A 27630-nucleotide genomic window follows, 5' to 3' on the forward strand; every position below is an offset into this window, starting at 1 on the left:
TACACTCACAAGTCCCATAAGTCAAGTAATCTCAATTACTCTTAGAAAGCTAGCAAGTACCTATCTCTAACCTATTAGCCTAGCTTCTTATGCTTCATGGAACTTCAGTTAGGTCTGGCTCTACCCACTCATAGTTCCATTGAAGGATTTGATCCCTGCAACTCTGATTTAAATAATCACATTCGCTGTTCCAAAAATAAAAAGTATTTCAAAAACAAACGTAGCTTTGAAGAGTCTTTTGGAGATTTTTCAAAACCTTTGCCTCTATTAGTATGGAGTGTGGGCAACCAAATGAGGAAGATGGCCGCAGTGAAAAGAAGAACAGAAACATTCACACATCAAACAAGTAAGTTCATGCATATTTGGATTAACAATGAGTTTGACAAAGTCACATTGTGTCACCATAATTTAGACAAAAAGTTACACTTTGTAGCTTCAACAAAATCACGGTGCTGCCTTGATTTTGTAAAATTTATCGTGATTATGAATATGCACTAAAACTAGCTGGTAATGTGATAATTTCTTTTTATTATGAATATCATCATACTTTTATATTTGATGTACATGTATGAATAGTGAAGGAGAAAACCATTTGGTGGGGTGGCCACCGATTAAATCATGGAGGAAGAAAGAACTTCATGATCACGAACTTCCTGAACATAGAAGGATTGATAGGATTAACCAAGCTAATGAAAATCAAAGTAGAAGATCAAAACCTTTGTATGTTAAGGTTAACATGGAAGGGGTTAGCATTGGAAGACAAATCAATTTGAGGCTTTACAACTCTTATCAAACTCTCAAAGATTCGTTGATTAGCATGTTTGTTAAATGTAAGTGTCTAGTGATATATTCATACTTCATAGTACCACTACTTTTTAGCTTTTGGTATATTTAGTGGATTTGTTTTTTACTATTTTGAACAGGCCAAAATTTTGAGGAAACTGGAGCAAACTATACGCTCACATTTCAGAATAAACTAGCTACAAACCCGTGCTTCGCACGGGGTGGATTGCTTTTTTTTTTCTTCGAATAATTTTGTTGGCAAACACATATTTGTTAATACAGTTAAAAGTAAACTGATTCGAAATTTAGATATTACATGCATATAAATATAAAAAACCGTGATCCATAACATATCAAATCTTAGATAGGTCTACCATAAACGAAACCATTGCAAAAAAATTGTTCCAAAGAAAAAATGAGCAAATGAACGAATATTGCACAAATATTATAAATCTTTATCAAAATATTAATGAAATTTGGTTTTCATTGGAACTATTTGAGAACGGGTTGAATAATGTATTTTTCAAAAAAAAAGTAACATAATAACTATTCAAGGTTGATTACAAAAAAAGGGGGGGTTGGATAATTAAATCCAGACCACATTTCAAACACATTGTCATTAAAATATTATACAAAATATACATTGCCATTATCATTGATGGTTTTTCCTTTTCTTCCTTTATAAGAGATTCATTATTGATGAAGGGTTTATGTGTAGCTGGATCAATCCCTTGTTTCATTAGTTTCTTCTTCAAACTTGAATTCCAAAAGTTTTTTTTCTCATTATTTAATGTTCTCCCTCGTAATTGTGCTGCAATTTGAGCCCACCTGAAACATTTGAAATTATTAATCATTTTTTAAGCATTATGACTTAACATATATATAACCATAACATGCTTGAACATATATATTAAAACTTTGTTCTTCAATGTACATAATATATGTTACCTATTTCCAAGTGCTTCATGAAGATTGATGATAAGATCTTTCTCTCTTCAAATGAGGCCTCAAATAGTTTATCCATCTTAATCTACAACTCTTTCCATACCTTTGCAACCCTGCAATACATAAAAAAGTGAGTTTCTTTTCTCTGTCAATAATTCTGATTAATTGTAAAGTAAAAAAAGATAAGGAATTTTTTCTTTCATAACTTGATATGTATGTTAATATTACCAGCTAGTTTAGGAACTGAACTCCAATACCCAACACCAAACATGGTTATGTAAAGCTTCTCATCTTCTTCAGGGGACCATAAACATTTTCTTAGTTTTTGCTTTAAACAACAAAAATGGCGACCCATGTTTGTAAGGACAATAGAAAAAAGGACACAAAGGATACTGTTTCTTAATTATGGAGAAAGGTTCTGAACAATGAAGTGGTCACTGGCTATATATAGTGAAATTACCCTTGTGGTTTTGTCATTGACACTCTTAATTATGAGTTGAAAATATACTAAAGATTGGGTAAAAAAAGGTATATAATATGCGCTAAAATAAACCATCAATAACAGACCAATCTCCCCCTTTTTCCACATAAAGATTGTCTTGCATTAAATACCTTAATTTTTCTAAAACATGCCCCAAATTTCTTAGATTTCATTGAATGAATCACCCTTATATAAATACCAACCAAGATGTGTACAATGATATGTACTAATTTGCAGCATAGCTATATACTCAGATTAAAAAATGTAAACATTGACCAGAAAATAAATGTGCCATTTATGTGATTGTCTAACTTAAATCTAACAGAAGGGAGTGACGTAGTGTACCTTTGATTGGTGGAAGATGTTTTAGAATTAATTGCCTCCTTTTTCTACATAGAGAAACAAATGGAACAGTTGATGAAATTTAACTCATAATGCCAAATGTCAAATGCTAGCAATGTAACACACTAATTATAGTTGAGAATACTCACCGCCGATCGCTCCATACATTCTGCATGTCTACTAATATCTCGAAGAGGTAATGTTCGATGATCAAGATAATCATCTTCCAGCAGAGCCTTATCCACTATGAAAATGAAAATACTTTCAGAATAAGTATGTAAAATATAATAATCATGGACAACAATTAAAAAATTGTCTGATAAGTTTACCACATCTTTTTCTTCGCCGAGATCAATGCGAAACTTTTATAATTGTGTTCTCCTATTTACACACATACCCTCTAACTAATCCGAATAACTGACTGATAACTACATTAACTACTCTAATTAGCCATTAGACAAATGAATTTTTATAAGCACATTCCCAAAAATACAGTGAAAGTGGATATCAATTGTCTGCAAAACTAAGTGTCATTCTAATTTCAATTGTCTGCTAGCACCGATGAAGGGTATTGTAGAAACAATAGCAACAAATACAGTGCAGGTGATTGAAGATTGCTTATATTTAAGAGTAAAAAAAGTCAAGTAAAACAACAAAAACAAAGCAATTTGCATCGGTCAACAAAATGGTAAAGTAAATAAATTTATTTATCTTGGTTGTTGGCTGGGGTAGAGAACATGCTATTATGAATTCTGATGCAGCTGAGCCACATATTACAGTAAGGACACTGAACTGTATGTAAAATTATAAACAACCTGCAGAAGAGGTAGCTACAGAAAAAGGTTGATATATATTCTAAGACAGCAATGAAGTCAACCACTTTTGAGACAACGGAAAGCAAAGCTGCTGCTTTCAAAAAGTTATATGTGCTTATTATATAGGTGCATGGTCTCAAATATTGGTCATGTTTTTCACAAGAGATATACTATACTATCTGCCAAGATATGATTACTTTATGAATACTAATCATGGTAGTTAGAGATGCTATATTTTTTCTATTGAAATGGAGCCTCGTTCTCATATTCAAATCACAATAACAGTGAAAGAAAAATAACCAACAATAAAAGAAAAACTCCTACAGACAAAAAAAATTAAGCACATTCCCAAACTTTAAGCAACTTTGAAAGTTCACCAGTCAGGATAAATAGGCTTTCGAATGTTACACATATAAGGAGAGGTCTGATGCATAAAATAGAATACTTATTCTGATAGTTACAGAAGCTAACAACTATTAGTTCTTCAATTTATCTTAGAACCTCAATTCGTAAACACATAAACCATACTCAGCGGTAGACACTAAAAGACTACCACTTTACATCACATTTCCATTACAACTAACCTTTCCTGGTTCAGGACATGCTTGTGTGACATTTACTAATTGGTTTAGACACACATATATAATATATAATGAATGAGAAGAAGATAATTTGTTTCACTGAAATAACTTCTACATATGATTTCCTTCATGTCTGTTGCATGTGGGTTTGGAAATAACCATTAGTTTTAAGTAAATTTTAATTATAAAACGGCTTGCATTTTATGAAAAAGTAAACACAAAACAAAAGCATAAGAAAATATTAAGATGAACTTTTCAAATCCTACATTACAGTTAGCCAAACTTTCCACATCCCCTTGAACGCCCAGTCTTTTGATCCCACATAACTCTTGCATCTCTAAAACCATCAAAAAGATGAAGTTAGTGAGCCATGCCAAGTCACCAACAAAGTTGTTTAGTATGCAATGCACCATTATCACATATATGGAAGCACAAGACTAAAGACCTGGGACTACCTATCTTAATTTGCATAAACTAATTAAAACTCAATTTTGGATTTAGGTGAATGGTTCAATGCAGATCCTGAGGCAATCATGGCACAAGCCCTCCAAACTGGTGGAGGACCAAATGTCTCAGATGCATACAAATTAATGGACTTCCATGGCCATTGTATAATTGTTCTGCAAAAGGTATCAAGTTCTAATCAATATATCTTCCGTATAACTGTATGAATGATATAAGTTTCAATTTTCACTGTCATCTAAAGTTTTAGGATCCATCAACCAATGTCATTAAAAATCAAAGTTTTGGATAAAGAATCACAAATCTACGTCTCATCGTAAAAAAATTAGATTCATCAACCAAATTCATTAAAAATCAATCAAACTTTCAAGTCTACACAAAGAAAATTCATTTAAGTATCCAACAAACATTTCTACGCAAAGAAAACTTATCATCAACAAACCCAGCAAATCACTAATTTTAAACCTCACCAACAAACACATAAAACTTATCACCTATTCAACCCACAAAGAAAAAACTTTTCATATCATAAATTGGTAACACAAAGTAAATTTCCATACAAAATTATTTATAGCTGAAAATTTGATTTTTTATATGCTTACATAGAAAAAAGTAATTTACCTTCAATTATGTTTCTGCTAGCAGAAACTTTTACCCTTGCCAATTCCCACTCTAGTGTCCTCTCTCCTCCTGAAAATTTATGCTAAAACCATGTTACTGTATAGATAAACCAGTAGATACAAAAGTCATACAAAAGTTAGTCCAAAATGCAAGTGGTCATAACATTATTAACATATGCCTACTTGCAACTCAGAAATCTGTCACTGGATAACACCTCTTTTCTTTTTCACTGTGCATTTCAGCATTTCTTTATCAAGACAATCTATTAATATAAACAATTACAGCATCAATATTTTTAGCCTACAATTTTTACATTCAATTTAAATATAAATTTACATAGAACATACCTTATGGGATGAAATTATCATAGATTAAAATCTAGAAGTGTCCTGAAAAAAAAAAACAAAACAAAAATCAGTAAACAAATCACATGAGGAAATGATTAAAGACAATCAAATTTCTTATAGGTGTATGATTAAAAGTTGTGTTATCCAAGCATTGGTGCAGACCTGCCGTTTCCTACCATCCAGCTTCACCGAACCGTCAATCCTGGAAACTTCGAAACCCTTTTCACTAAAATAATAATCCATTATATCTAGCACTTTGGTTCACTGACTGTAGATCAGAACCTGATAGCAATTAGCAAAGGCAGGTGCAGATGAGTAGCAGCTTGGCCACAAAAAGGAAGCAGAAAGGCACAAGCGCAGAACTCTAAAGCATACAAAAATCTAAAGCAGGAATCAGTCGAGCAATTGAAATTTTCCACATTTTTCAATTATCTTATTCACAGGAGGATAAAAATCTATACAAAAGCAAAATATAGCTCAGTTTAAGTATAACTGATCATGAAATTAGCTAAAATCATTCAATCCGACATTACTTACATGAACCATCAAAGACTGATTCTAAGAGGTCAGGATGGTTACAGACTTTCCTAAGCTGAATTACCAAATTTGGCACACAGAAGGTGCATTTTGTACGCTCTTTCTGATTTCCGATGAGGAGTGGCCCTGCTGTTGTAAAAAGCCAACATAGTTTTGTGCCTTCAATTTTTATGTCATCAAGCAAACTCGATATTACATGTACATAATCAATTTTATGACCCAATTTGGTATAGAAACTACATAAATGGTGCACCAAATCTCTATAAAAGTTGGTTCAAGACAATCCCGTACAAATGATTCATATTAGCCTATAAGTCTCGTAATGTTTAAACAAAAGTAATTACAGAAGTCACACTTATTAAAGTTACAATCTCAAAGATACTGGGCATGCCATGAGAAAGGTTTACAGAAAAAGTACCAATTACATTTACACTTGTACATAAAAAGAATTTAATCCATAGACACCATCACACCTACTGATACCAATTCTTAACCACGATGTTATACTTTCCCACAGATTATACTTTGAGCAATTCTTGTCATTTCAGTCCAACAGAAAACATATAGAAACATAGAAAATAAAATAATAACAATAAAAAATCAATGCATTCATTTGGGGAAATTTCTAATCATGCAAAACAACCTAATTTTTTTATGTCATCTCACTCAATTTCACAAAATCAAATCCAAGGGCAGTATTACACTAACAGGAACTCACATGTTTTGAGTTGATTCCCTTCAAAAGCTCCAAGCTGCTATCAGACCCCAAGCTTCTACTTTGGTTCATAATTCCTTTTCTTGCATCTAACACCAAAATAGAATCAAAACAGCTCCAACTAACACACATGCAATCAGAGGCTAATCAATTAGCATATGATAAAAACCAAATTTTTTACAACAGGGACATCAATTTTCAGCACTTTCCTGCAGTAAAAAACACAATTAAAAAAGACAGTTTTCTACACAAATTTTCAGTACTTTCCCACAAATTATACTTTGAGCAATTTTGGTCATTCCAGTCCAACAAAAAAAATATAGAAACATAGAAAATCAAGTAATAACAATAAAAAGCTCCAATGAGTGTCCTCTCATTAGCACTTTAATGCCAATGGTGTCCTCTCATTTAAGATGAGTTCTCAATAAGTGAAGGTTATTGCTATGTCACTAATCTTATGATCTTGACTTCAATTAAAATACAATATTTAATATTTGCTTATTCTTCAAAACTACACATCATAGTTGATGAATTTCTTTCTCTCAAAAAAAAAAAAAAGTTGATGAATTTCTTAAAGCTAGTTTGAAGAATAACATTATCAGATTTCAAAAGCCAGTCATTAAAAATTGAAATTGCATAAGGAAAATTCATTCTCATCTTTCAATAAAGAATACGCAATCTTGCAAAAAAAAGATTCAAATTCCCTCAATCATCAACAAATTAATTTTCTGATATATAAAAGAGTAACAAAAAATCCATTAGAGAAGAGAAAAAAAATAGTCAAGTATTTATATCGTCCACCCCTGAGATGATCCTAATGATCTGTAGGACTTTTGTGTGTCATCTGATGCTGAGAAATCAAACAAAGCACAAACAAATCAGCAATAGGGAAAATCAAAAGGAAGAGAAGCAATCACACAGACTGATCAAATATAACTACAAACTCATAAAAATCTTTGCAAATACAATCATAATTTCCTAAAATGAAGTGAAAAATAAAAACTTGGAAAGATAGGAACAAAAAAAACCAGTAACATCCCAAATTGAAACTTACCCATATCTGATCCATGCCAAATTGTATTTTCAAATTCAAGGTCATCATCTCAGAACTGCAATCAACCAAAGACATACCAAAAAACCTAAATCGATTAAAAAGAAAAAATGCCTCAATCAATTAGAAGAACAAAATCGCACCAAAAAATGGGACATGCAAGCAGATCAAAGTTAAAAATCCAACCTTTGATTGATGATAGAGACAAACGGAAGAAGAAGCAAAACGAAGAAGACGTCGCACACTGAGAAAGAAGAAAACGGTGGAGATCGGTGTGTTCAACGGCGAGGTCGACGGCGGAGACGGTGAGGTGGCGGTGTGAGGAAGAAGAGAACCCGTTTTTTTGTTTTCTGTGTGAGGAGAAGAGAACCGGACTGAAGAAGAAGGAAGAGAAAAGAAATTGTACCACAACATATATATATATATGAGGGAGATGATTATTTACCAATTTACGAAAATACCCCCAAAGGGGCAAAATAGTCAAAGAAACGGACATTTATCGTCCTAAATATACTAGTTACAAACCCGTGCTTCGCACGGGGGTTCAGTAACGTATTTGACAAAATATTATATTGAAAGGATAGATTGCGAAATGACAGATAATTATAAACCATAATACAATATTTAGAGTACTCTTGCATTACGGATTACAAAATTAAATCTTCAAAATGGCTTGATCACGAGTAACAAATAAAAACATATTTAGTCAGCGGTAGAAACACTTTTGTAGTAATAATTGATATCTATCTATAAACCAATGAAAACCATATTACCAAAGCTACCTGATTTGTATTATTTTGACTTTCAACTTCAACGTATATAAATCCTTTCACATTATCTACAGCAAAGGCAGATATTAACTGCGATTTAGTATCCAGTTCTTTCAGGTGAACAAATTTCTGCATCAGATAGATAGCTGAAAGCTTCTCTACTTGATTTATATCATTTTGTGTTTTAGCTTCAACGTATATAAATCTTTTCACATGATCTACAGGAAAGGATAGGGATGTCAATGGATAGCCATGGGTACGGATAATATGATACTCGTCCCCGCCCCGTTGGATAAATTTGATACCCCTGCCAGCCCCGTATCCTCGTGGGTGCCCACTATACGGGTACCCGTGGGTATTGAATTACGTATTTTTTTAAAAAATTTAATCTAAAGGATAGATGTTTTAAACCACATTTAAAACATATTGTCATTGAAATATTATACAAAATATACATGCCAGCATACAACAACTTCCAAAAGATTAGAACTTTTCTTCAAGCAAGATTATTTCTACGAACCACCTCAACAAATAACATTGTAGGAGGAACACCCAAATCGAATAGCAGCTTGTCGCCCTCTTGTAGGTGATTGTCCCTAACAAACTGGAACCAACCTTCTCCCAAGGATTTTTCAGCCTTGTTACGCTCAACGGTAATGAGGCGGCAATCGTATTCCTGACCGGTAAGCACATCAATCAACTGCATTGTCTTTCTTGTAGTTGTATTTTTCAAAGAAACAATTGCATTTTTCTCATTCTAGCAAATTAAAGGAAAGAGCAGAATATGAGTGAAAATGCAAACTTCATATTCATATATAAAAAAAGGTAAAAAAATAAAAAAAAATCTAAGTTTGAAAAAAATCTAATCTAATATAACAATAAAAAAAGGGTCCTTAAACGCATGGTTATTTGATTTTTTTAAAAAATAATATAAAGGATGGAAAAAATCAAGAATAAAAGAAAATTGTCAAAGAATGGATAATAGTTACTATAGCCATTTTTTAATATCCAAATTTATTTGAATCTTGAAATAAAGGAAAATGGAGAGAAGTTTCTTTGCAACACTCTTTATAGTTCTCACACAATTTTTTTTTTTTTTTTATGGTTCAAGTTAACGTTATAGTTCAAGTATCAGCTAACAAATACTGTTACAAAGTAAGTATCGGATATCTCATATAATCCATTAGATATTAAGTTGTTAAATAATGTGTGGCCTAGGAAAAACTTCTTTTACTCTAATTAAGATTAAGATTGTGATGATGATAAATGAATACGCTTAACACTAATGCAAAACATGCTGGTAGTGCCTGGCATTATAACTGAACTAAGGAACGAATCTCTGTGTGTGTGTGTGTGTATATATATATATATATGTATATATATATATATATGTATGTATATATATATATGTATGTATATATATATATATATGTATGTATATATATATATATATATATATGTATGTATATATATATATATATATATGTATGTATATATATATATATATATATATGTATATATATATATATATATATATATATATGGGCAATGCTACAACACACCCACCCATTTTTGTGAAGGTGTGTTTTAGCATTGAACACCTTCTTTGTTTGGACAAAACACTCCAACTTTCCTTTATCAAAACAAGTCAAGTTGAAGGGCAAATATGTAAAACACAAATTATAATTAACATAAATTTTTTATTCTAGCTCTCCCAGGTAATCACACCGCACTCTTTCAGTTCTATCCCTCCAACTACCACCATCGGATTCTCCATCGCCAGAATCTTCAACTCAGTCCTTCATCAACCGCTGTCAACAATGAAATTTGCGATGTGTTTTTGTTTCAATTCGATGACCACCGTTCCTTATGTTCTATCTTCAAAACATGACCACCACAATTCGTCGTCCAATTACAATCTCCTATGGTGGTGTTTTGTTTGTACCTGTAAATATGATATTAATTTGGTTTTTAACTGTTCAATATTGTTATATTGTTTCTTATGTTTGGTTGGGGTTTGTTCCATATAAACAAAAAAAAGTTGCTTGTTTAAAGGAAATTGTTTAACGAAATCATAGAGACAATTGAAATTGAAATTGAAGAAGAGAACTTTGTGTTAATTAGAAAAGTGGAAATACATTGCTAAAGGGTATGGGTTAGAAACCCCAATTTTCCTCTCCCAGTACCTGCATAATGTCTTTGATTGGGAAGGAAAGGTTTTTTTGTTCTTACGAGAAGGGAAAGAAGAGCTGAAATAAAAAAATATTAATTATAAATTGTGTTTTACATATTTACCCTTTAGTTTGACTTGTTTTAATAAAAGAAAATTGGAGTTTTTTGTCCAAACAAAGAAGGTGTTCAATGCTAAAACACACCTTCACAAAAATGAGTGGGTGTGTTGTAGCATTGCCCTATATATATATATAAATATTCCATTCAAGAAATTCTTTTTTTGGTATTATTGTTAAAAGTAAGAAAGAGAGAGAAAAAAGTTGCAATTTTAAGTCCTTGTTTTATTTTATGTACCTTATTTGTGAAGACATGCAATGAAACACAAGCACTGAGAAAAAATAACTAACTCTGAACATCTATAAATTCTCGTTCCTTGAATCACACGTTCCCTTTTCTTTTTTCACTCCCATTTCTTTGGATTCTGTTCTTTCATTATTCTTGAAACTCAGAAGAAAAAAAATTGGCACAAGAAAATGCAACTCATCATTATCTAATGACATTACTCTTCATCATTATTTTCTTCTTAAGTATGGCTTCATGTGGTTATGGAGTTGGAGTCAAGTGGGGAACCATGGCCACTCACCAACTTCCTCCAAACAACGTCGTTAAAATGCTTCAAGAAAATGGCTTTGATAAACTCAAACTGTTTGATGCTGATGAATGGGTTATGACAGCTTTGTTAGGGACTGATATTGAGGTTATGTTAGCAATTCCTAATAATATGTTGGAAGAAATAAGCAAGGATCCTAAAGTTGCTGATTCTTGGGTTTATGAAAATGTCACCAGCTACTTGTACCCTGGTGGATTAAACATCAAGTTAAGCATTTTTTTTAATCCTATAACCATATTCAACATTCATTCATCACATTACATGCACATTATATCTTGCATTTTCTTTAATTTTTCCTTTACTCACTGTGCTTTTACCATGTCTTTCATTTTTCTTGGTCTAATTCTTGTTCAAAAAAAAAGACATTGTAGATTACCAGTTTGTAGCAATGGTTTTTTGTACCTTTTCTGCTCATATTTCTGAAGGCTGCAGGAGTTGATATTGTACTTTTTCTAATGCCATATTCTGTCTATAATCTTCATCTATTTAGCTTCTTGAACTGACAGTGTTTAGTTGATTATATCTTAACTCTACATTTATGATACAAATATTGCAGATACATTGCACTTGGCAATGAACCTTTCCTCAAGGAATATAATGGAACATATCTAATGTACACTCTACCAGCTCTTAAGAATATACAAACATCTCTCAACAATGCAGGACTTGGTTCAAGCATCAAAGCCACAGTTCCATTCAATGCTGATGTATATTATTCACCAGACTCAAATCTAGAGCATAATCCTAAATCAAATAATAAGTTTAGGTTAATATTAGAAAATGATTTATTGAATAAGATATCTTATTGATCAAAATTTCAAAATGAAACTTCTTAAAATGTAAAGAAACAATCTCATAGAATTAATTATAAAGTAGAGGTCATAAAGAGCAATAAGTAAAATATACAGAACTTGATTCTCAACACCTACAATCATTCTTTCTTCCCATATCTGTCTCGGACTATATGACTAAACTGACTGTGTGAAAATATGAACTTAGGTGGAGGCCCCTCATGGTAAAAGCTTGGCATAGAGCTTGCTTTAAATTTTAAACTTCTCCTCAACTGTTTGATGGCTTCTTATTTCTCATCCTTAATCGTTGAACAAATTAGAGTGAGAAAACTAACATAAATTTATATCTATAAGAAGAAAAGAAGTAACAGAATGACAATGTAATTCATGGTTTTTTTTGAGATAATAAATAAATCCCTTTTTACCTTGCTTCTTTTTTATTCTTCTCAGCTTCCATTGCTTGATTTTGAATAGAACTATGACACAAATAAAAGGGGATGCTCCGATCAATTTGAGATGAAAACCCTATTGAAACAAAACTAATTAATCAACAAATTTTACCTCCTTTCTTCTTTGTGCACGTTCAGCTGACCAAAAGCTTGGAGCAGAAGCAACAGTCGCCCTGGATTTGAACGACCTCACAGAAATTGCAGTTCTTTACATGGTCACGGAGAAAATTATAAGATAAAGTAAAAAAAATATCATTGCTAGAATAAGGAAAACTTGAGATGAGATTTTGACACCCTTTGACTATAAGGTTTATAAGAGCATTACCCAGAAGCAACTGAACATGAATCGTCCTCGTTAAAATGTTTCTTGTTATCAGGTTTCAATGGTTTCCTTGAAACTGAAGGAGACTTCAACTGCAAGGCACAAACAGTCAAAACAAAAGTTTCGAAACTAACTCTGAGTACATAATAATAAATTAACCATAAACATTTCACTATCTGAATATCCTATGCCCATTGCACTATATAACAAAGAAGTGTCAGAACAAAAGAAATTGAATGGTTAAGTGAATGTACAATCTTTCACAAATAAGTTATAAAGTTAAATTGTTTCACAAAATCTTTCTATAGAAAACCAAAATCAATTATCTTACATAGGTATAGATTCAAGGCTGAAATAGAAATTAAAGAATGCTTCCAAAGGGTTTTACCCAAGTGATTTTATGAAATGGACTATATAGGTTCTATTGTTGAAATAATCTTTCACTTATATCTTGGAACATTACATATCTATTTTAACATAGATATATAAGAATACATATATTTTCCCCTATGTTCCAGTTAGAAAAATATTAAATTTAGAAATATAACAGAGTTCATTTTCAGTGTTTGTATAACTCATCTGAAGTGGAAAATTTCCCATCAAATCTGAGGGTTGAATGAACCTATCTATGAAAAACTCTTTGTTGCAAGAACCTTCCATTTCCATTGCATATGCTTTTGGTGAAATTGAAGATGTTCTTTGCTCATAGCTAGAAGCTGCATCTGATTTTGAACTCTCTGATTTCAAAAGGTTCAATTCATTGGATAATAATATCTCTGGTGCTTTCTCTTGACTCTTATTAGCATTTTCCTCTCCATTATTCTCAACCTCAGACAATGGTTTATGAGTCACAGGATCTATACCTTTTTGCCTCAGTCTCTTCTTCAAACATGAGTTCCATAGATTCATTTCATTGTCTGTCCTTCCCGGCAATTGCGCCGCAATTTGAGACCATCTGATAAGAAGAAAATGAACATAATTTTTTAAAACGGACAATATTAGTATTGTTAGTATTATACCGAGAGTGAGATCGAGCCCTCGACCTCCTTATCACTCTTGCTTAACCATAGGAGAAGATAAAAATAGGGACTAAGTTAGTAGTTGAAATTTACCTATTTCCTAGTACTGCATGAAGTTCAACAATGTGATTTTCTTCCTCTTGTGAGAATGTTCCTCTTTTTAAATCAGGTCTTAAGTAATTGATCCACCTAAGCCTGCAGCTCTTACCACATCTTTGCAAACCTGATAATATTAAACAAAAATTCAAAACTAAAAGATGATTAATAACAATTTTGACATTATATTATTATATGCTAATGGAGATAAAATTGGATAATTAATTTACCTGCTTGCTTAGGTACTGAACTCCAACATCCATGACCATACGTTGTTCTATCAGCAACAATATTTATTCTGCAGGTGGACTTTCATTTCATATCTAATATTCTATGGTATCTACGAATTTTGCTAACATGTATCTAATATTCTATTGTAACTATGAATTTTGCTAACATACCTTGTCTAGAATTGTTTCTATCACATCATCCGCCAACTTCATTTCAAACTCGAAAAGAAGTGCAATTAACATTTGCTTGACCTGTCAGACATCACCAAATAAGGGAAAGAAAAGCAAATTCAAATTAAAATGATATCAATGAGAAGAGGATAAATGTCATAGCAGCAAAGAATAATGTCAAAAACCAAGACCAGAAAAAAAGTTTTCACTTGGGAATAAAATCATAAAATTCAGTGGATTAACAAACGTGTCATTTTCATTGAGGGTATATGAACAAATAATAATCATCTCACCTCTGGACGCTCTATAAAGCCAGTAATGTGCAAATCATAGAGCCTAAATGAGACTGCAGGAAAATCCCAAACATAATATATCAGGACAGACAGATCAAAGTGAGGAATTTAAGGTAAACAACAATAAGTGGAGGATTCAATTTTTAACTCACATTCTATATTGTCTTCTAGCGCTGCGTTCGGGTGGAAGACATTGAGAGATCTAACGAAGTCATCAAAATCAACAACACCCTTTCTCTTGACATCAAATAGATCAAAGATCTGCACGTATAAATTTCTGACATCGTATCAATGGATATCCAGTCAATTGAAAAAGTTATTTCACAAGAATGGCTGAGTTTCATCTTGGTAAATGAAAGAAGAGTCATGAGGGGACATTATTAAAAAGTCATCAAAAAGAATATCACTGATATGAATGAAAGGATATCAATGATGCAAGCACAAATTCGCCAGGTAAACAACAATAAGTAGAGGAGATATTAAATTAGTGCAACATGAAAGATTACCCTTTTAAATTAAATTATCTAAGTGCGAGTATAAGATTTTGACCATTCTTTATAAGACCTTCATTAGGATTGATGTTGACACTGAAAAGGATAAAAAAATTAGGTATCAATAAATACTCAATAGATTAGCATTCCATTTACTCATTGCGTTTAAGAAATTGAAAGATACTTACTCTGTCATGTAACACAAATAATCTGACTTATCCCAAGTCTGACTGAGCTGCTCCAAAAGTCCATTTGTTGTCCAGGAATCACCTTCACCGGAGAAGGCAGGTTGAGATGCAACTATCTTTTCTACAATAACAATACTATCATTCCTTTTTTTTTTTTTGAAGAAGCCAATACTATCATTCCTAATTGTATCTCGTCTAGTATTAGCACTCCTCTAGCACAACATTCCGATCTCCGCTACATTGATTTACCTTCGTGTTGATTTTTATGGCTAACACTTCATCTCATACAACATTGCCAATGATATCAAACAATGCGCATGAAGAAATATAAGTTTCAAAGTAAAAAGAGTGTCTCATATTGCAAAGACGGAATTAAACATATTATTGTCATAATATTGTGTTCCAACAAAATGATGGAAATGCTGATACCTTTTTCAGATTCAAAATGCTTCTGAAGTGCAATAGCCCCGTTTGGGTGAAGAACTACCATCCTTGTAATATCAATTACTGCATACAAAAAGCATACATGAAGTAAGAAAACCATTTTCCTTAAGACCAGAGAAGTTTACTGATTAAGAAGCAGGCATACTATAAAACAAATTTGATCCAATGGTTTTACAGAGATAACAGCACAACACAAGAAATAAAATTCAGAAACTTCAACTGACCAGGAAATATAAATTCTCCCAAATAGTCTCACAAATGTTTATGTTAGTAGATAACCTCAAATAAATCAATCCAAACATGCCTCTAGACAATAAATGCTACAACAATGGACTACCATAACACAACTAAGTTATGACAGAAAGTTATTAACAAATATAATGGACAAACGTTCCATGTTTTTGCAGCAAAGATCGACGAATCGACTGAGTAGGATGAACCTTGACCTGACATCCATTAAGCAATTGAAAGTCATGAAAAATCACAATTATTTAAAACAGATGAATTAAAGGTCCATAACCATGAGTCTCTGAGGCGTAGCTCAAGTGGTTGAACTAAACCACCCAAATGATTTTGAGAAGAAAGTCCAGGTTTTAAACTCTGGCTTCTAGCATATACATCCTCCGACCTTATATTTAACCGAAAAAGGTACATGTATTTGTATCAAATAGATGAACCTTTCTACTTATATTTAAGGTCGGAGGGAGTAATATACTAAAAATTAATATTTGCCTATAAAAAAAGTATATAACCATATGAGACCTTTTCATTTCTAATGTCTTCTACATCCAAACTAACAGGGGTTTCCATTGCAAAGAGGGCTAGTATTTGAAGTAGATGATTCTGCATAATATGTCTAATTATACCATAATTGTCAAAGTACCTACACATGGAACAGATATGAAAATATATGAGAATCACCATTTTAAGATCATAAAAAGTGTAAATGCTGCAAAGGAAGAGAAGTTACCTGCCACGTCCTTCAGTACCAAAATCTTCTGAGAATATCAACTGTACATTTTTTATGTATTTCCTCGACCACAAAGGTTCAAAAATTAGATTTGAGAATCGGAGAACAAAAAGATTTTCCACAAGCTCTTTTCCAAGATAGTGATCGATCCTATATAATATTTTCCATTTTAAATAAAGCACTTTACAATCATTAAAATCTACAGATAATTAGACCATGTTTGGATTGGATTGTTTGAGTTTATCCACTGCCATAAACACTTCTAGGATTGTCTGAAGGAGCTCATGGAAACAATTTATGACATGTTTGTAAGTTGTTTTCAGCTTATTTTCATAAGCTCTCCAATATAGCTTATGAAAATAGATTATAGTTTATATAAAAACAATTTGACTTTTTTTTTATCTTGTTATAGAAATAGCTTATATATAAGCACTTATATGATAAGTGTGAATGGTATAAGCGCTTAATATATCCAAACACAGTCAAAGTGTAGTTAGAAAACCTGAAAATTTGATCCTCAGTCAGATACTGCTTGAATGATCTTGTTAAAGCAGCTGAGGACGCAAATGATTATGCCATCGCTCTCTACACTGCTTGCCAACCCTTCCTTCTAACTTCTCAGCTATTTGAGCCCATTTTCTTTCACCATATTGCTTCACCAACCTTATCAGTTTCCTTTAATCATCATACCAAATAAAACATATTAATAAAATAAAAGTTTAGTACAAATCATATAGTTCTAAATTGCAGCACGCAGTTCGCATAGACATGATCAAAGTGTATCCAAAACCACAATCAAACAACAAAACAAACCAATAACCATCTCCTAACCTCAAACCAACATAAACTGCTACCTTAGTAATCAAGAAAATCATTCTTTTGAGGCAGCAAACTCGATATACTTCCTTGACCCCAACCTTTTTCTACACGCTTCAGAATTTTCAATGCGATATTACTGCCAACATCCCTGTCAAGTAACAGAAAACATTTTGTCAAAATAAAAAAAAAAAGCAACAGGGATCATATCATTAGGAAATATTTAGATATTACATGCATATAATTATAAAATAACATGATCCATAACATATCAAATCTTAGATAAATATTTTAGAACCTTTTTATTCACTATGTTGGCATGCTTCTTATGTTTCCTTTATCAACTGCTGCAATAAAAGAAACTTGCAGTTCTGGAGGAACCTGAACATATAATTCACTCAATTAGTAGAAGCAATATATGTGAAACATAAAAAAAAAAAATGAGTTAATCATCTGTCATTCAAAGCCACAAAGACATATAAATTGAAGTTATAAATTTTTGTAAATTTTTCTATACATGACCAATACTCACATGAAGACAATGAATTTGGTCCCATATCCAAATTCAAAGTAATCAATTTCAGAAAAATCTAACACTAAAACTGATCTGTAGAAACCAATTCCAGCACAGCAGTCCATAAAACCTATGATTGAATCATTCATATGAAATCAAACATTTCTGATTATTTTACTGTATGCAGCCAGCTTATAACTGCAACTTATGCAACTGGTCCCGTCTAAAAATTCAAAATCAATAAATTATTAAAAATCCTGCACTGAAGCTATTTTCTGCAGTAATTTTAAGAAAAACCTAGCTCATTTTTATAATCTCCTTTTTCATATACAATAAGAATCACTTCACCATAAAACCCATTCAATCAAATTATTCCAGTGGCTAAATCAATAAACCTTTCAATCATGCTATCATTCACACAAAATCAATTTAGTAAAAATACACAAACAAATCAACGCAATAACTTCAATTCTTAAAATCAAACATGCATAATGAACAGTTTACTTTTCATCAATCAATTTCATGTCTCATAACCCCTAAATTAGTTGATTTAGATTATGCATGAGGGATGAGGGAAAGGAAAACCCACCTTTAATTCTTTATGGTGATGGCAGCAAGCTCTGGTGCTCTTGTTTCCTTAAGTTCCTAGCTTCCATCTCCAATTACTCAGTCTTGAAGAACCCCTAATTTTTCTTTAGTTACTTCTTCTTTCTCAGAACCCTAATTCCATTTCTTCTACTCTTCTCCCTCTGCCTCACTCTCGACCTCAGACCCCTCTTACCCAAACTTAACATTCTTCTCACAAATCCTTCACAAATTTTCAATCAAACCCACATGCAAGATTAGAATTAGATTCAGCACTCAAACCAGAGAATATTACATTGATGAATTTAAGCATAATCACCTATACAATGAAAAAAGAAGCATAATCATGAATTCATGTTTTGGGACATATATTACTTTACTGTTTATTACTCAATTTCATAAAACCATAAAAATTCCCTTTTCCCCCAAATGAAAATCTAACTCTAAATTCATCAAATTTCTACATGCATGAGGGAAAGGAAACCAAAAACAACAAAAACAAAAACATAATCACACCAAAAACAGAATCAACAACAAAAAAAACCCAGAATCACCAAAACACAAAAGCTAAAACAAAAATAAAACAGATTACACACAAAATTCATTCTATCTGAGACATGCATGGCATTAGATTGCTGAAAAACTAAATAAATTAATCAACCCCAGAAATTAACTTTGATGAAGAAGAAAATGAAAATGAAAAACAAAAGAAGAAGGGTTGTTACTACCTTTGATGAAGCAGAAATGAAAACGGAAGAAGGAAGAAGAAGGAAGAACATGAGTTTTAGGGAGAGAAATCGTTTCTCTCTTTCTCTCATCCCCTTTCTTTCTCTGCTTCCCGACCCTCTCTCTCTTTTCCCTTTTTTCTGTTTTTTTTTCTTTCTCTTTACACATATATATAGGGCAAGCAAGACAAATAATTATTTTACCAAAATACCCCCAATAAGGGTAAAATGGTAATTGGCACAGACATTCATTTTCCTAACTAGTTTAGTAGATAAGTAGACAAGGGAAGTGGATGCTTACATTACAGGACATATAACATGGGAGTATGTGCATGTTTTATATAAGTATTAGAGTCACACCTTTTAACACACTCCTATAAGACCATGTCCAATGGCAAAAAATATTCAATAACCTTCAACACCCACTTTTTCAATTCCCAACACTCCACATCATTTTCTCTCTCTTAATTCAACACCCATTCAATTTTTACCACTCCAATAGTTTTCATTCAACACCCTACCCCACCACTTTTTATTTCTTATTCTTATTTAATTTTTGTTTTTATAATTGCATAAAATTATAATTATCGATTATAATTAAATTAAAATAATACAAATAATTTTTTTAAAAAAACAATATTTTTTTAAATAATTTATTTTTATTTTCTTAACTTAAAATGCAATACAACAAACTAAGCACGCGACACACGATTAGCTTAAAATGCAAGACAACAAACAAGCACACAACACACACGTAATTTATTTAGTACGATACAAATGATCTTCAAACTCAAAACATTCCAAACTTTGTCCATATGTGCTTCACTAGATCTGCCTGCAATGCGTGGTGAACATTTGGATCACGCAACTCGGATCTAGCACGCACATGATTTGCAAAAGTGGGTAACACCTCGGTCGAGTATGGTTGCGGTGTACTAGATCCACTTCCCTCAGATTGCTCAAAATCGCTCCAACGTTGAGCATATGTATCTCGTTCATCCTCAACAATCATATTGTGTAATATGATGCATGACCTCATGATGATACCCAAATCGGCTATGTCCCACAAGCGAGCTGGTTCACGGATGATTTTAAATCGAGCTTGAAGCACTCCAAAAGCACGTTCGATGTCCTTCCTACAGCTCTCCTGTTGTTTTGCAAATAACTTATCGGGTTCACTTTGAGGAAGTCTAATTGATTTGACGAAAGTTGGATAAGAAGGGTAGATACCATCAGCTAGATAGTATGTCATATTATAGGGACGTTGATTCACGAAGAAATTCACCCTTGGAGTCTTTCCCTGTTCCACATCATCAAACACTGGTGACCGGTCTAGAACGTTTATATCGTTCAACGTTCCCGGACATCCAAAAAAGGCATGCCAGATCCATAGATCATGAGATGCAACTGCTTCAAGAATAACTGTGGTGGTTCCCTTATCCCCCCTGGTAAATTGACCTTCCCATGCTTTAGGACAATTTTTCCACTCCTAGTGCATGCAGTCAATACTCCCGATCATCCCTGGGAACCCCCGCATTTCACTAACATGTAGTATTCTTTGCAGGTCATCTTGGGTTGGTGCTCTCAAGTACACTTGCTCATACAGTCGTATGATTCCTTTGCAGAATCTAAGCAAGCACTCCAATGTTGTACTACTTCCTATTTTGATGTATTCATCGACCGCATCTGCTGCCACACCATATGCTAACATTCGCATTGCTGTGGTACATTTTGCTAATGGTGATATACCTTCTTTGTTGGTGGCATCAACTCGCTGGGTGAAGTAGTTATCACTACTTGAAAGGTCTCCAACGATTCGAAGGAAAACGTGTTTTTGCATCCGGAACCGACGACGAAACATTGCATCGTCATATGTAGGCTCATTGGCAAAGTAGTCGTCAATGAGTCTTTGGTTAGCTGCTGCATGATCTCTATTTAAATATTTTTTTTTACGAGATCCACTACCTGATCCATTACCTTCCTCTAGTTTTTTTCGACGCTGAATAAATCGGTTGACCATATACGTGTCTTCAGCATCACGTTTTTCGAAGTAGGTTTTCATATCAAAACCAAAAGGATCCATTGATAGTGTTTGGAAGTAGATATTGGAAGTAGATATTGGAATGCAATTTGAGAAAGGAAATAGTTTAAACAATATTCAAGTTGGAAGTAGATATGAATGTTATTCAAGTCCCTATATATATAAGCAAATAGGTGAAGCACGGGGAGTGAAGCAATACCATGTGTTGTGGCATAGTAAAGCAATACCATGGGCTGTGGCATAGTAAAGCAATACCATGTGTTGTGGCATAGTAAAGCAATACCATGGGCTGTGGCATAGTAAAGTATGCATAATTAAAGCAATACCATGGATGTAACACTGACAAAATAGTGAAAAAAGTTTGTGAAATTAAAGCAATACCATGGGCTAGTGAGGAATACCATGGGCTGTGAAATTAAAGTTTGTGAAAAAAGTCACGGGACAAATATTATGCATAATTATTTAAAGCAACATTGAGGACTAGACAACACTGACAATTATTTAAAGCAACATTGAGGACTACACAACACTGACAATTATTTAAAGTAAACATTGGGGACTAGACAACACTGACAATTATTTAAAGCAACATTGAGGACTACACAACACTGACAATTATTTAAAGTAAACATTGGGGACTAGACAACACTGACAATTTTGACCGAATACAAACAAATATTAGTGAATTAATTTCCAAACAGCTCACGCTCCAAGTTTTCCACCATTTTTTTTTCCTGTCATCGAGATGCTCTTGGGAAGTTAACTTTATGTACATGTCCATTTTCTTCAATTTGTTTTTCTCTTGTTGCACTGCGGTGTACTTTTCCATTTTTTCGGTGTACTCTTTAAAGTGTTCCATCTCTTGCACCTTCATTTCTTTGAATTGAACCCACTCCTGTTCCACCTCCTCGAAGCCAGCGTCTTTGCTTTTCTTTTTTCCTTTTCCTTTTTTTTTTAGCTGCCTCCCTACCCATTGGACGAGCACTAGATCCTACAGAGTCATCGTGAGATCTCTTAGATCCACTACTTCCTGAGCCAACACTTCCTCCCACTTGACTGCCATAACGAGGTTGATCACGGAGAGCACGCCATTCTTCCTTTAAAGTAAATTGAACATTCTTCCCACCTGCATATATTTCTTGGGCTTTTGCCAAAACATCATCTTCCGACCAACCGCTTGCTTGCTGACGCTTAGCGGTATCATAAGCACCAACCCATTTATTTATTAATTTGCTCATATAATTAAAACGGTTTCGGCATGCAATGACATCGCGTGGAGAATCGAATGAGCAATGGTCATTACAATACTCAGCAATTTTACCCCAATATGATTCACTTGTCTGGTTTCTCCCGACAACACTGCATGTTCCATATTTTATCCACCCACTAATTAACACCAAATTTTGTTCAGTGTTCCATGCTGGTTGCTGGTTTTTCTTGCTCTTAGGAGTTGTATCCTCTGGAGTGACTTCATTAGCTATTGTCATTCCATCACGATTTATTTGTGATGAAAATTCAGGATATTCACCAACACTCTGAAAACTTTCATTCATCATTGGCATATAACCGTTAAATGGGGGTGTTTGAGATGAATATCCCATCATAGATCTAGAATATGGATGAAAGTTGTTTGGAACAGAGGATGGGTGATTGAAATTTGAGGCATAACCAAAATTAGGCATGTTTTGAGGATTTTGGTTGGGAAATTGATTTGGGTTTTGAGGATGTTGGTTGGGAAATTGATTTGGGTGTTGATAATTGTTGGGATTTTGGTAGCTAAATGGGTAATTAGAAGAATTTTGGGTGTTGAATTGATTGTTGTTGGGATCCATTTCACTAATCAAAGACTAAAATTTCAAAAGAAAGGCTAATAATAAGATTAAGAGAGTGAAAAACTTGATTTTTTTTCTGTGTCCAAATCAAATGATCCAAGTCTCTATTTATAGAGAAAAAAAAATTACGAATTTTGGTAAAAAAATAAAAAAATTATTTGCAATGAAATAATTGAGTCCAAATTATTAAGAAGATAAAAATCCAGGCAGCCAACCATGTTGCACCACGTGTCACTGTTTTTATCCAAACAATCTTCTCTCTCCGCGTTCATTAGCAACTCACGCGCCCTGTCGGGCCGTGTAGTACACGCGCTCGCCTGGTGCAATAAAACGCTGCCACGTGGCCTGGCCGGTGCAGATTAAACAAGGTTGAATGCTTTCATCACTTCCCTCCTCCATCTCATCTTCAATACCCTCTTCTCCAATCATTCAACAAGTCTAAACACCCATTCAATACCCCCATTGGACTTGGTCTAACACACTCCAATAGTAATTGACCATGTCATCAATTTTTTTTATCTATTAACTTGCTACCGTTTCATTTTAAAAGATTGTAAAAAAAATTATATTTATTTTATTATTTAGATTTTAACTATTCATCTTCCTTGCACAACCTATCTGATATCACGTTCTACCTCTCGTTCATGTTCCACATTTTATAAATAACAACACCTAAATTCTCTTCACATTCTGCACCTTCATCAAATTCCTATTGAAATTTAAATCAATCCACCAAAAGGATGTTAATGTTGATATGGAAAGCCCTTCAAAAAATAACATATATATAGATCTGGAAAAACAAAAACTGCAACAAAAAATGGAACTGAGAAAAACAAAACATAAAATCTAAGTCAATGTGTCATAAAAAACGGAATCCTATCTATCAGTTGCAAACATCGACGGCCACAAGAGCTTCGAACGTCAGACACAGATAAGCCGCCGCCGAAGCTTTCGACAAATACGGCGCCGCCGACTTACAATGAGCGATTCATACAATGAAACTTTCCATAAACATGTTTCACAAATAACCGTAAGAAACTTGAGAATTGAGATAAAGATGTTTCAAAATTCGTTGCCAATCGTGTGCGATATGTGCGAGAAGCTTGAGAACACTGCACTTTCATTCTTTTCTCTTTTTTTTTTGTTTAACAAAATGTTTTTCACAACCTGAACAACCGGTCAACAGGTTATAGGAGTTTGACATGGCAAACTATTATTGGAGTGTGTTATAGGAGAGTGTTAAAATGTGTGACCCTAACATTTCTTATATAATAATGAGGGATGCTAGCGTCAATCTCTCAACCACTCTCCCACAAACACTCTCTCAATTTACGGTTCCACGTGTCCAATTTTTTTAGCTTTTACTTGTTTACCTGTTTGTAGAGTTGAGAGAGTTTTTTAATACTTTTTATTTTTGGCATCAATTAAAAAAAAAAAACACTCAAAGGTCATCATCTCCAAGGTTACACGCTGTCAATCTCACAGTACTAGTAATCTCAATCCTCTCATTCATGACTTCCACTAAATTAAGTTTCTTCCTCTCAATCCTACCTACTAAATTCAACTCCCTTACATCCAATTCCCTTTCAATCAGGTGACCTTCACCATACACTGGTGGCTGGACTGTTTCAGTTGAACATCGCTCCCTCCTCCATCGTTCGTCCATGTATACGAAATCTCGAAACCAGTCTGAAATCAGTAGTCGGTCCCTTATCGGTAAGGTCGATTAGTTCCAGCTTAAACATAAACTCTCTTAAAAAATGCCTCGTCTATTCTTGTGTTTTCAAATATCTCTTCACCGGCGTCGAGATTAACTTCCATAATTTCAGTCCATAACGGCGAGGAGGAGAGAAAACAGATCTTCTTCGTTTCGGTTCGCCAGATGCTCGAAAACACCGACTTCAATTTGTAGTGTATGTCGACGGCAGGAATGAGTTTCTGTGGAGGAGGAGACTGTAGACTTCCGATTGAGTGGTGGTCTTTGTTTTGTTTTGTTTTGATTCCCACCGTTGGTAGAAATAATAGAGAATGTTATGTTAATAATAAAATAAAAAAAACATGTTGAATAATGAAATAGTGAATACATATAAATATAAACCGGTTGAGCAGGTTAATAGGTAACTAATTGAAAAAGAGGCTACGTGGCACCATACATTGCAAGAGTGTTTGAGAGAGAGTGTATGAGCAAGTGTTAGTAGCATCCCTCTTATTATATTAACATTATCAGAGAATTTGCGATTTGGATCCTCTACTGCAATGTCTGCTGCTAAATCTGAGCCATTGAATTAAATAATTAATTAATTAAAATAGATAATAATAAAAAATGAAAACTGGCCAATTACGGCGTGTTCTGCGCGCGTTATTTTGTTTTCGAATGGCAAACAAGAACACACGACTCAGTGAGTGTGAATGACAAAATCTTCAGATACACAGTCTCTTTCAACAATCACCTATCGGAACTACCGTCTCTTTCAACAATCACTCACCTATTGGAACCCCTAAATTTCTTTTGGGTGTGGTCCGTGCGGAGACAAGTTGTGAAACGTGATTTGAAGAACCATGGATCAAAATTGTCATCGTTCAGTGATCAATGGTCCTCTATTCAATTCTCATCATCTCACTTCTCATCTTTCTTGCAATTCAAAATCTGGCATATACATGTTATTGTGGTTCTGTGAATTGGGTTAAACAGGGAGATAAGTTTTTCAGGTTTTAACATTGATAAAACTAAAAGAAATTTTGTTGGAAATCACTGCTTGTATCAGTAAAAAATGAAATCACTGCTTAGTGCTTCTTATAAAATGGATAAGTTATTGAGTGTGGCTCTCTGTGTTTTGGTATGTGCTTTGAGGTGGATGGTGAATTGGTGATTAATTTTACTGCGGATTCACAAGTGATTTTAACTAATATTTCTTCTGCAATTTTCTGGTATTGGTGGCTTAACTTTACAATTGTCTCAGTCTCAAATTCAGACAATTATTAGAATTGTTTTTGGAGGATGATCACGGTTTTCATTGAGTTCGAGCTGCACATCCACATCTCAAGCCATGCTCTTGTCATAGGATTATGTTAGTATTTTGCCATATGAGTTGTTGGGTTGCAATTAGATTTATTGGCTGTACTGGATTTTGTATGGCATTTAGAAGGTTTTTTTTTATCAAAGTTTAGTTCTCCTTAAATAGAGATATGGTCATTGGGTGATGGAGCAAGTTGTGTGGACTTATAAATGCCTTGTGGCTTGGTGGAGTTTGGTTTGGTTTGGTTAGTGCATACTAGTTTGTAAGATTTGAAAGTGCAAAAGATATTGTACAAACAAGAAACTCATTTACCGGTTTGGAATTATTATTTTTTTGAACAAGTACTGGTTTGGATTATTATATCATTTTTTTTAAGGAAATATGTTTATATCATTTCATTAGATATCAAATTGTTAATACATGTTGAAACATAATAAAAAATACGGAAGCTAGACTCGGAAAGGGCTGCCTTTGCTAATTCATGGGCAACCCCATTCGCTTGCCTCTTAGAAAACTCAACACGAGAGTTTGGTAAATAAAGAGAACAATAGTGCCTATTACTATCCATAATGACCCCAAATTCCGTGAAATCACCATTGCCTCGATTGAAGTAATCTGCTACACGCTTTGAATCTACCTCAAAATCAACATTTTGGAGCTGTAGTTCATGAACCCAACAAATGATGTGATGCAGCCCCAATGCTTCTCCAATATCAACCGAACATAACGGTGTGTGCCACATTCATTGTTTTTGCACGAACAAAACATCCATCTTCGTCCCTTATACACATACCTACACCCACTTTGTTAGTGGAAGATGAGAACGAAGCGTCCACGTTACATTTCAGCCGTCCACACATTGGTTTTTTCCACCTATTCCCCTCATTACTTCCTGCCGTGACCTGCTGTGTAGTTGGCAGCATGACAACAGCTGCATTTCCTTGCTGAGATGCCTGCACTTCCTGCTTCTTGTTTGCATTTCTCCAGTCTTCAAGGAGATGTTTGGCTCGCTCAATTATACTTCCATTTGACTCTGTTACTTGCTGCCATAACTTATTATTCCTACTCTTCCAAATGCTCCACATAGTTTTGACAAGTAGCTCGGATTGCACCGCTGTACCGTGTTCCAACAGATAAAAAATAATTTCCGGTGCATCATGAAATCTATGCAGAAGTGGTTCTATTACTTGTTATAGACCTGTACTTCTCCAAATACCAACTGCTGTACAGCAGTGGAAAAACAGATGATAACAGTCCTCGTGACGGTCGTTACAAAATACACACAACGACGGACAGTTTACCCCTCTATTATATCATGTTGCTTGGATTTTAAATTAAAAAACT

General features: G+C 33.6%; 5 protein-coding genes, 1 long non-coding RNA gene and 1 pseudogene across 16 annotated transcripts in view; 2 read left to right on the forward strand and 5 right to left on the reverse strand.

Moving 5' to 3' along the window:
- On the forward strand, positions 1–19897 carry IAA29 (indole-3-acetic acid inducible 29). Its single transcript, XM_085756417.1, is given in 5 exon segments — positions 1–279; positions 282–346; positions 577–830; positions 924–975; positions 19677–19897. Coding segments are annotated over 5 exon segments (591 nt in total). The 5' UTR covers positions 1–96; the 3' UTR covers positions 19714–19897.
- Positions 1279–8075, reverse strand: LOC146942455 (uncharacterized). 9 transcript variants are annotated; one of them, XM_085756426.1, is made up of 13 exons: positions 7867–8075; positions 7684–7738; positions 6633–7479; positions 5540–5659; positions 5378–5419; positions 5213–5292; positions 5031–5099; positions 4403–4567; positions 4214–4284; positions 2701–2795; positions 2555–2598; positions 1732–1841; positions 1279–1611 (listed from the first exon to the last, which is right to left on the reverse strand). In XM_085756426.1, the coding sequence occupies exons 8-12, from the start codon at positions 4416–4418 to the stop codon at positions 1747–1749; spliced, it is 321 nt and encodes a 106-aa protein (XP_085612552.1). In that variant the 5' UTR covers positions 4419–4567; positions 5031–5099; positions 5213–5292; positions 5378–5419; positions 5540–5659; positions 6633–7479; positions 7684–7738; positions 7867–8075; the 3' UTR covers positions 1279–1611; positions 1732–1746. The 9 variants fall into 9 exon arrangements, 1 of the variants encoding a protein (XP_085612552.1); XR_015032699.1 differs by lacking the exon at positions 4403–4567; XR_015032698.1 differs by lacking the exons at positions 4214–4284; positions 4403–4567 and adding an exon at positions 5915–6043.
- On the reverse strand, positions 11756–15350 carry LOC146942456 (uncharacterized). The gene is made up of 12 exons (XM_085757389.1): positions 15343–15350; positions 15196–15250; positions 14816–14924; positions 14664–14716; positions 14371–14451; positions 14200–14278; positions 13967–14096; positions 12858–13809; positions 12645–12738; positions 12509–12559; positions 12222–12382; positions 11756–12036 (listed from the first exon to the last, which is right to left on the reverse strand). Exons 1-8 carry the CDS (start codon positions 15348–15350, stop codon positions 13362–13364), a joined length of 963 nt encoding a protein of 320 aa, XP_085613515.1. The 3' UTR covers positions 11756–12036; positions 12222–12382; positions 12509–12559; positions 12645–12738; positions 12858–13361.
- On the reverse strand, positions 15514–19677 carry LOC146942457 (uncharacterized). Of its 3 annotated transcripts, XR_015032705.1 has the most exons (9): positions 19400–19677; positions 18676–18894; positions 17871–17953; positions 17611–17723; positions 17259–17431; positions 16757–16906; positions 16549–16669; positions 15772–15849; positions 15514–15617 (listed from the first exon to the last, which is right to left on the reverse strand). It is a non-coding gene; the product is annotated as an uncharacterized LOC146942457 (long non-coding RNA). The 3 variants fall into 3 exon arrangements; XR_015032707.1 differs by lacking the exon at positions 16549–16669 and having other exon boundaries at positions 15515–15617; XR_015032706.1 differs by lacking the exon at positions 15514–15617 and having other exon boundaries at positions 15772–16232.
- LOC146942458 (uncharacterized) overlaps positions 19695–27630 on the forward strand; it is a 14344-nt gene continuing 6408 nt past the window's right edge. The window contains exon 1 of the mRNA XM_085756419.1: positions 19695–19720. The gene's annotated coding sequence lies outside the window, so the exon portion shown is untranslated. The remainder of the gene's footprint in view (positions 19721–27630) is intronic.
- On the reverse strand, positions 22283–23038 carry LOC146942459 (glutathione S-transferase T3-like). The gene has a single exon (XM_085750035.1). The coding sequence runs from the start codon at positions 23036–23038 to the stop codon at positions 22283–22285; it is 756 nt and encodes a 251-aa protein (XP_085606161.1).
- LOC146942460 (uncharacterized) overlaps positions 24040–27630 on the reverse strand; it is a 3616-nt pseudogene continuing 25 nt past the window's right edge.

This window comes from Medicago sativa, chromosome 3, assembly GCF_051527215.1.
Source record: "Medicago sativa cultivar Bolivia chromosome 3, Bolivia_mono, whole genome shotgun sequence".
Taxonomy (NCBI): domain Eukaryota; kingdom Viridiplantae; phylum Streptophyta; class Magnoliopsida; order Fabales; family Fabaceae; genus Medicago; species Medicago sativa.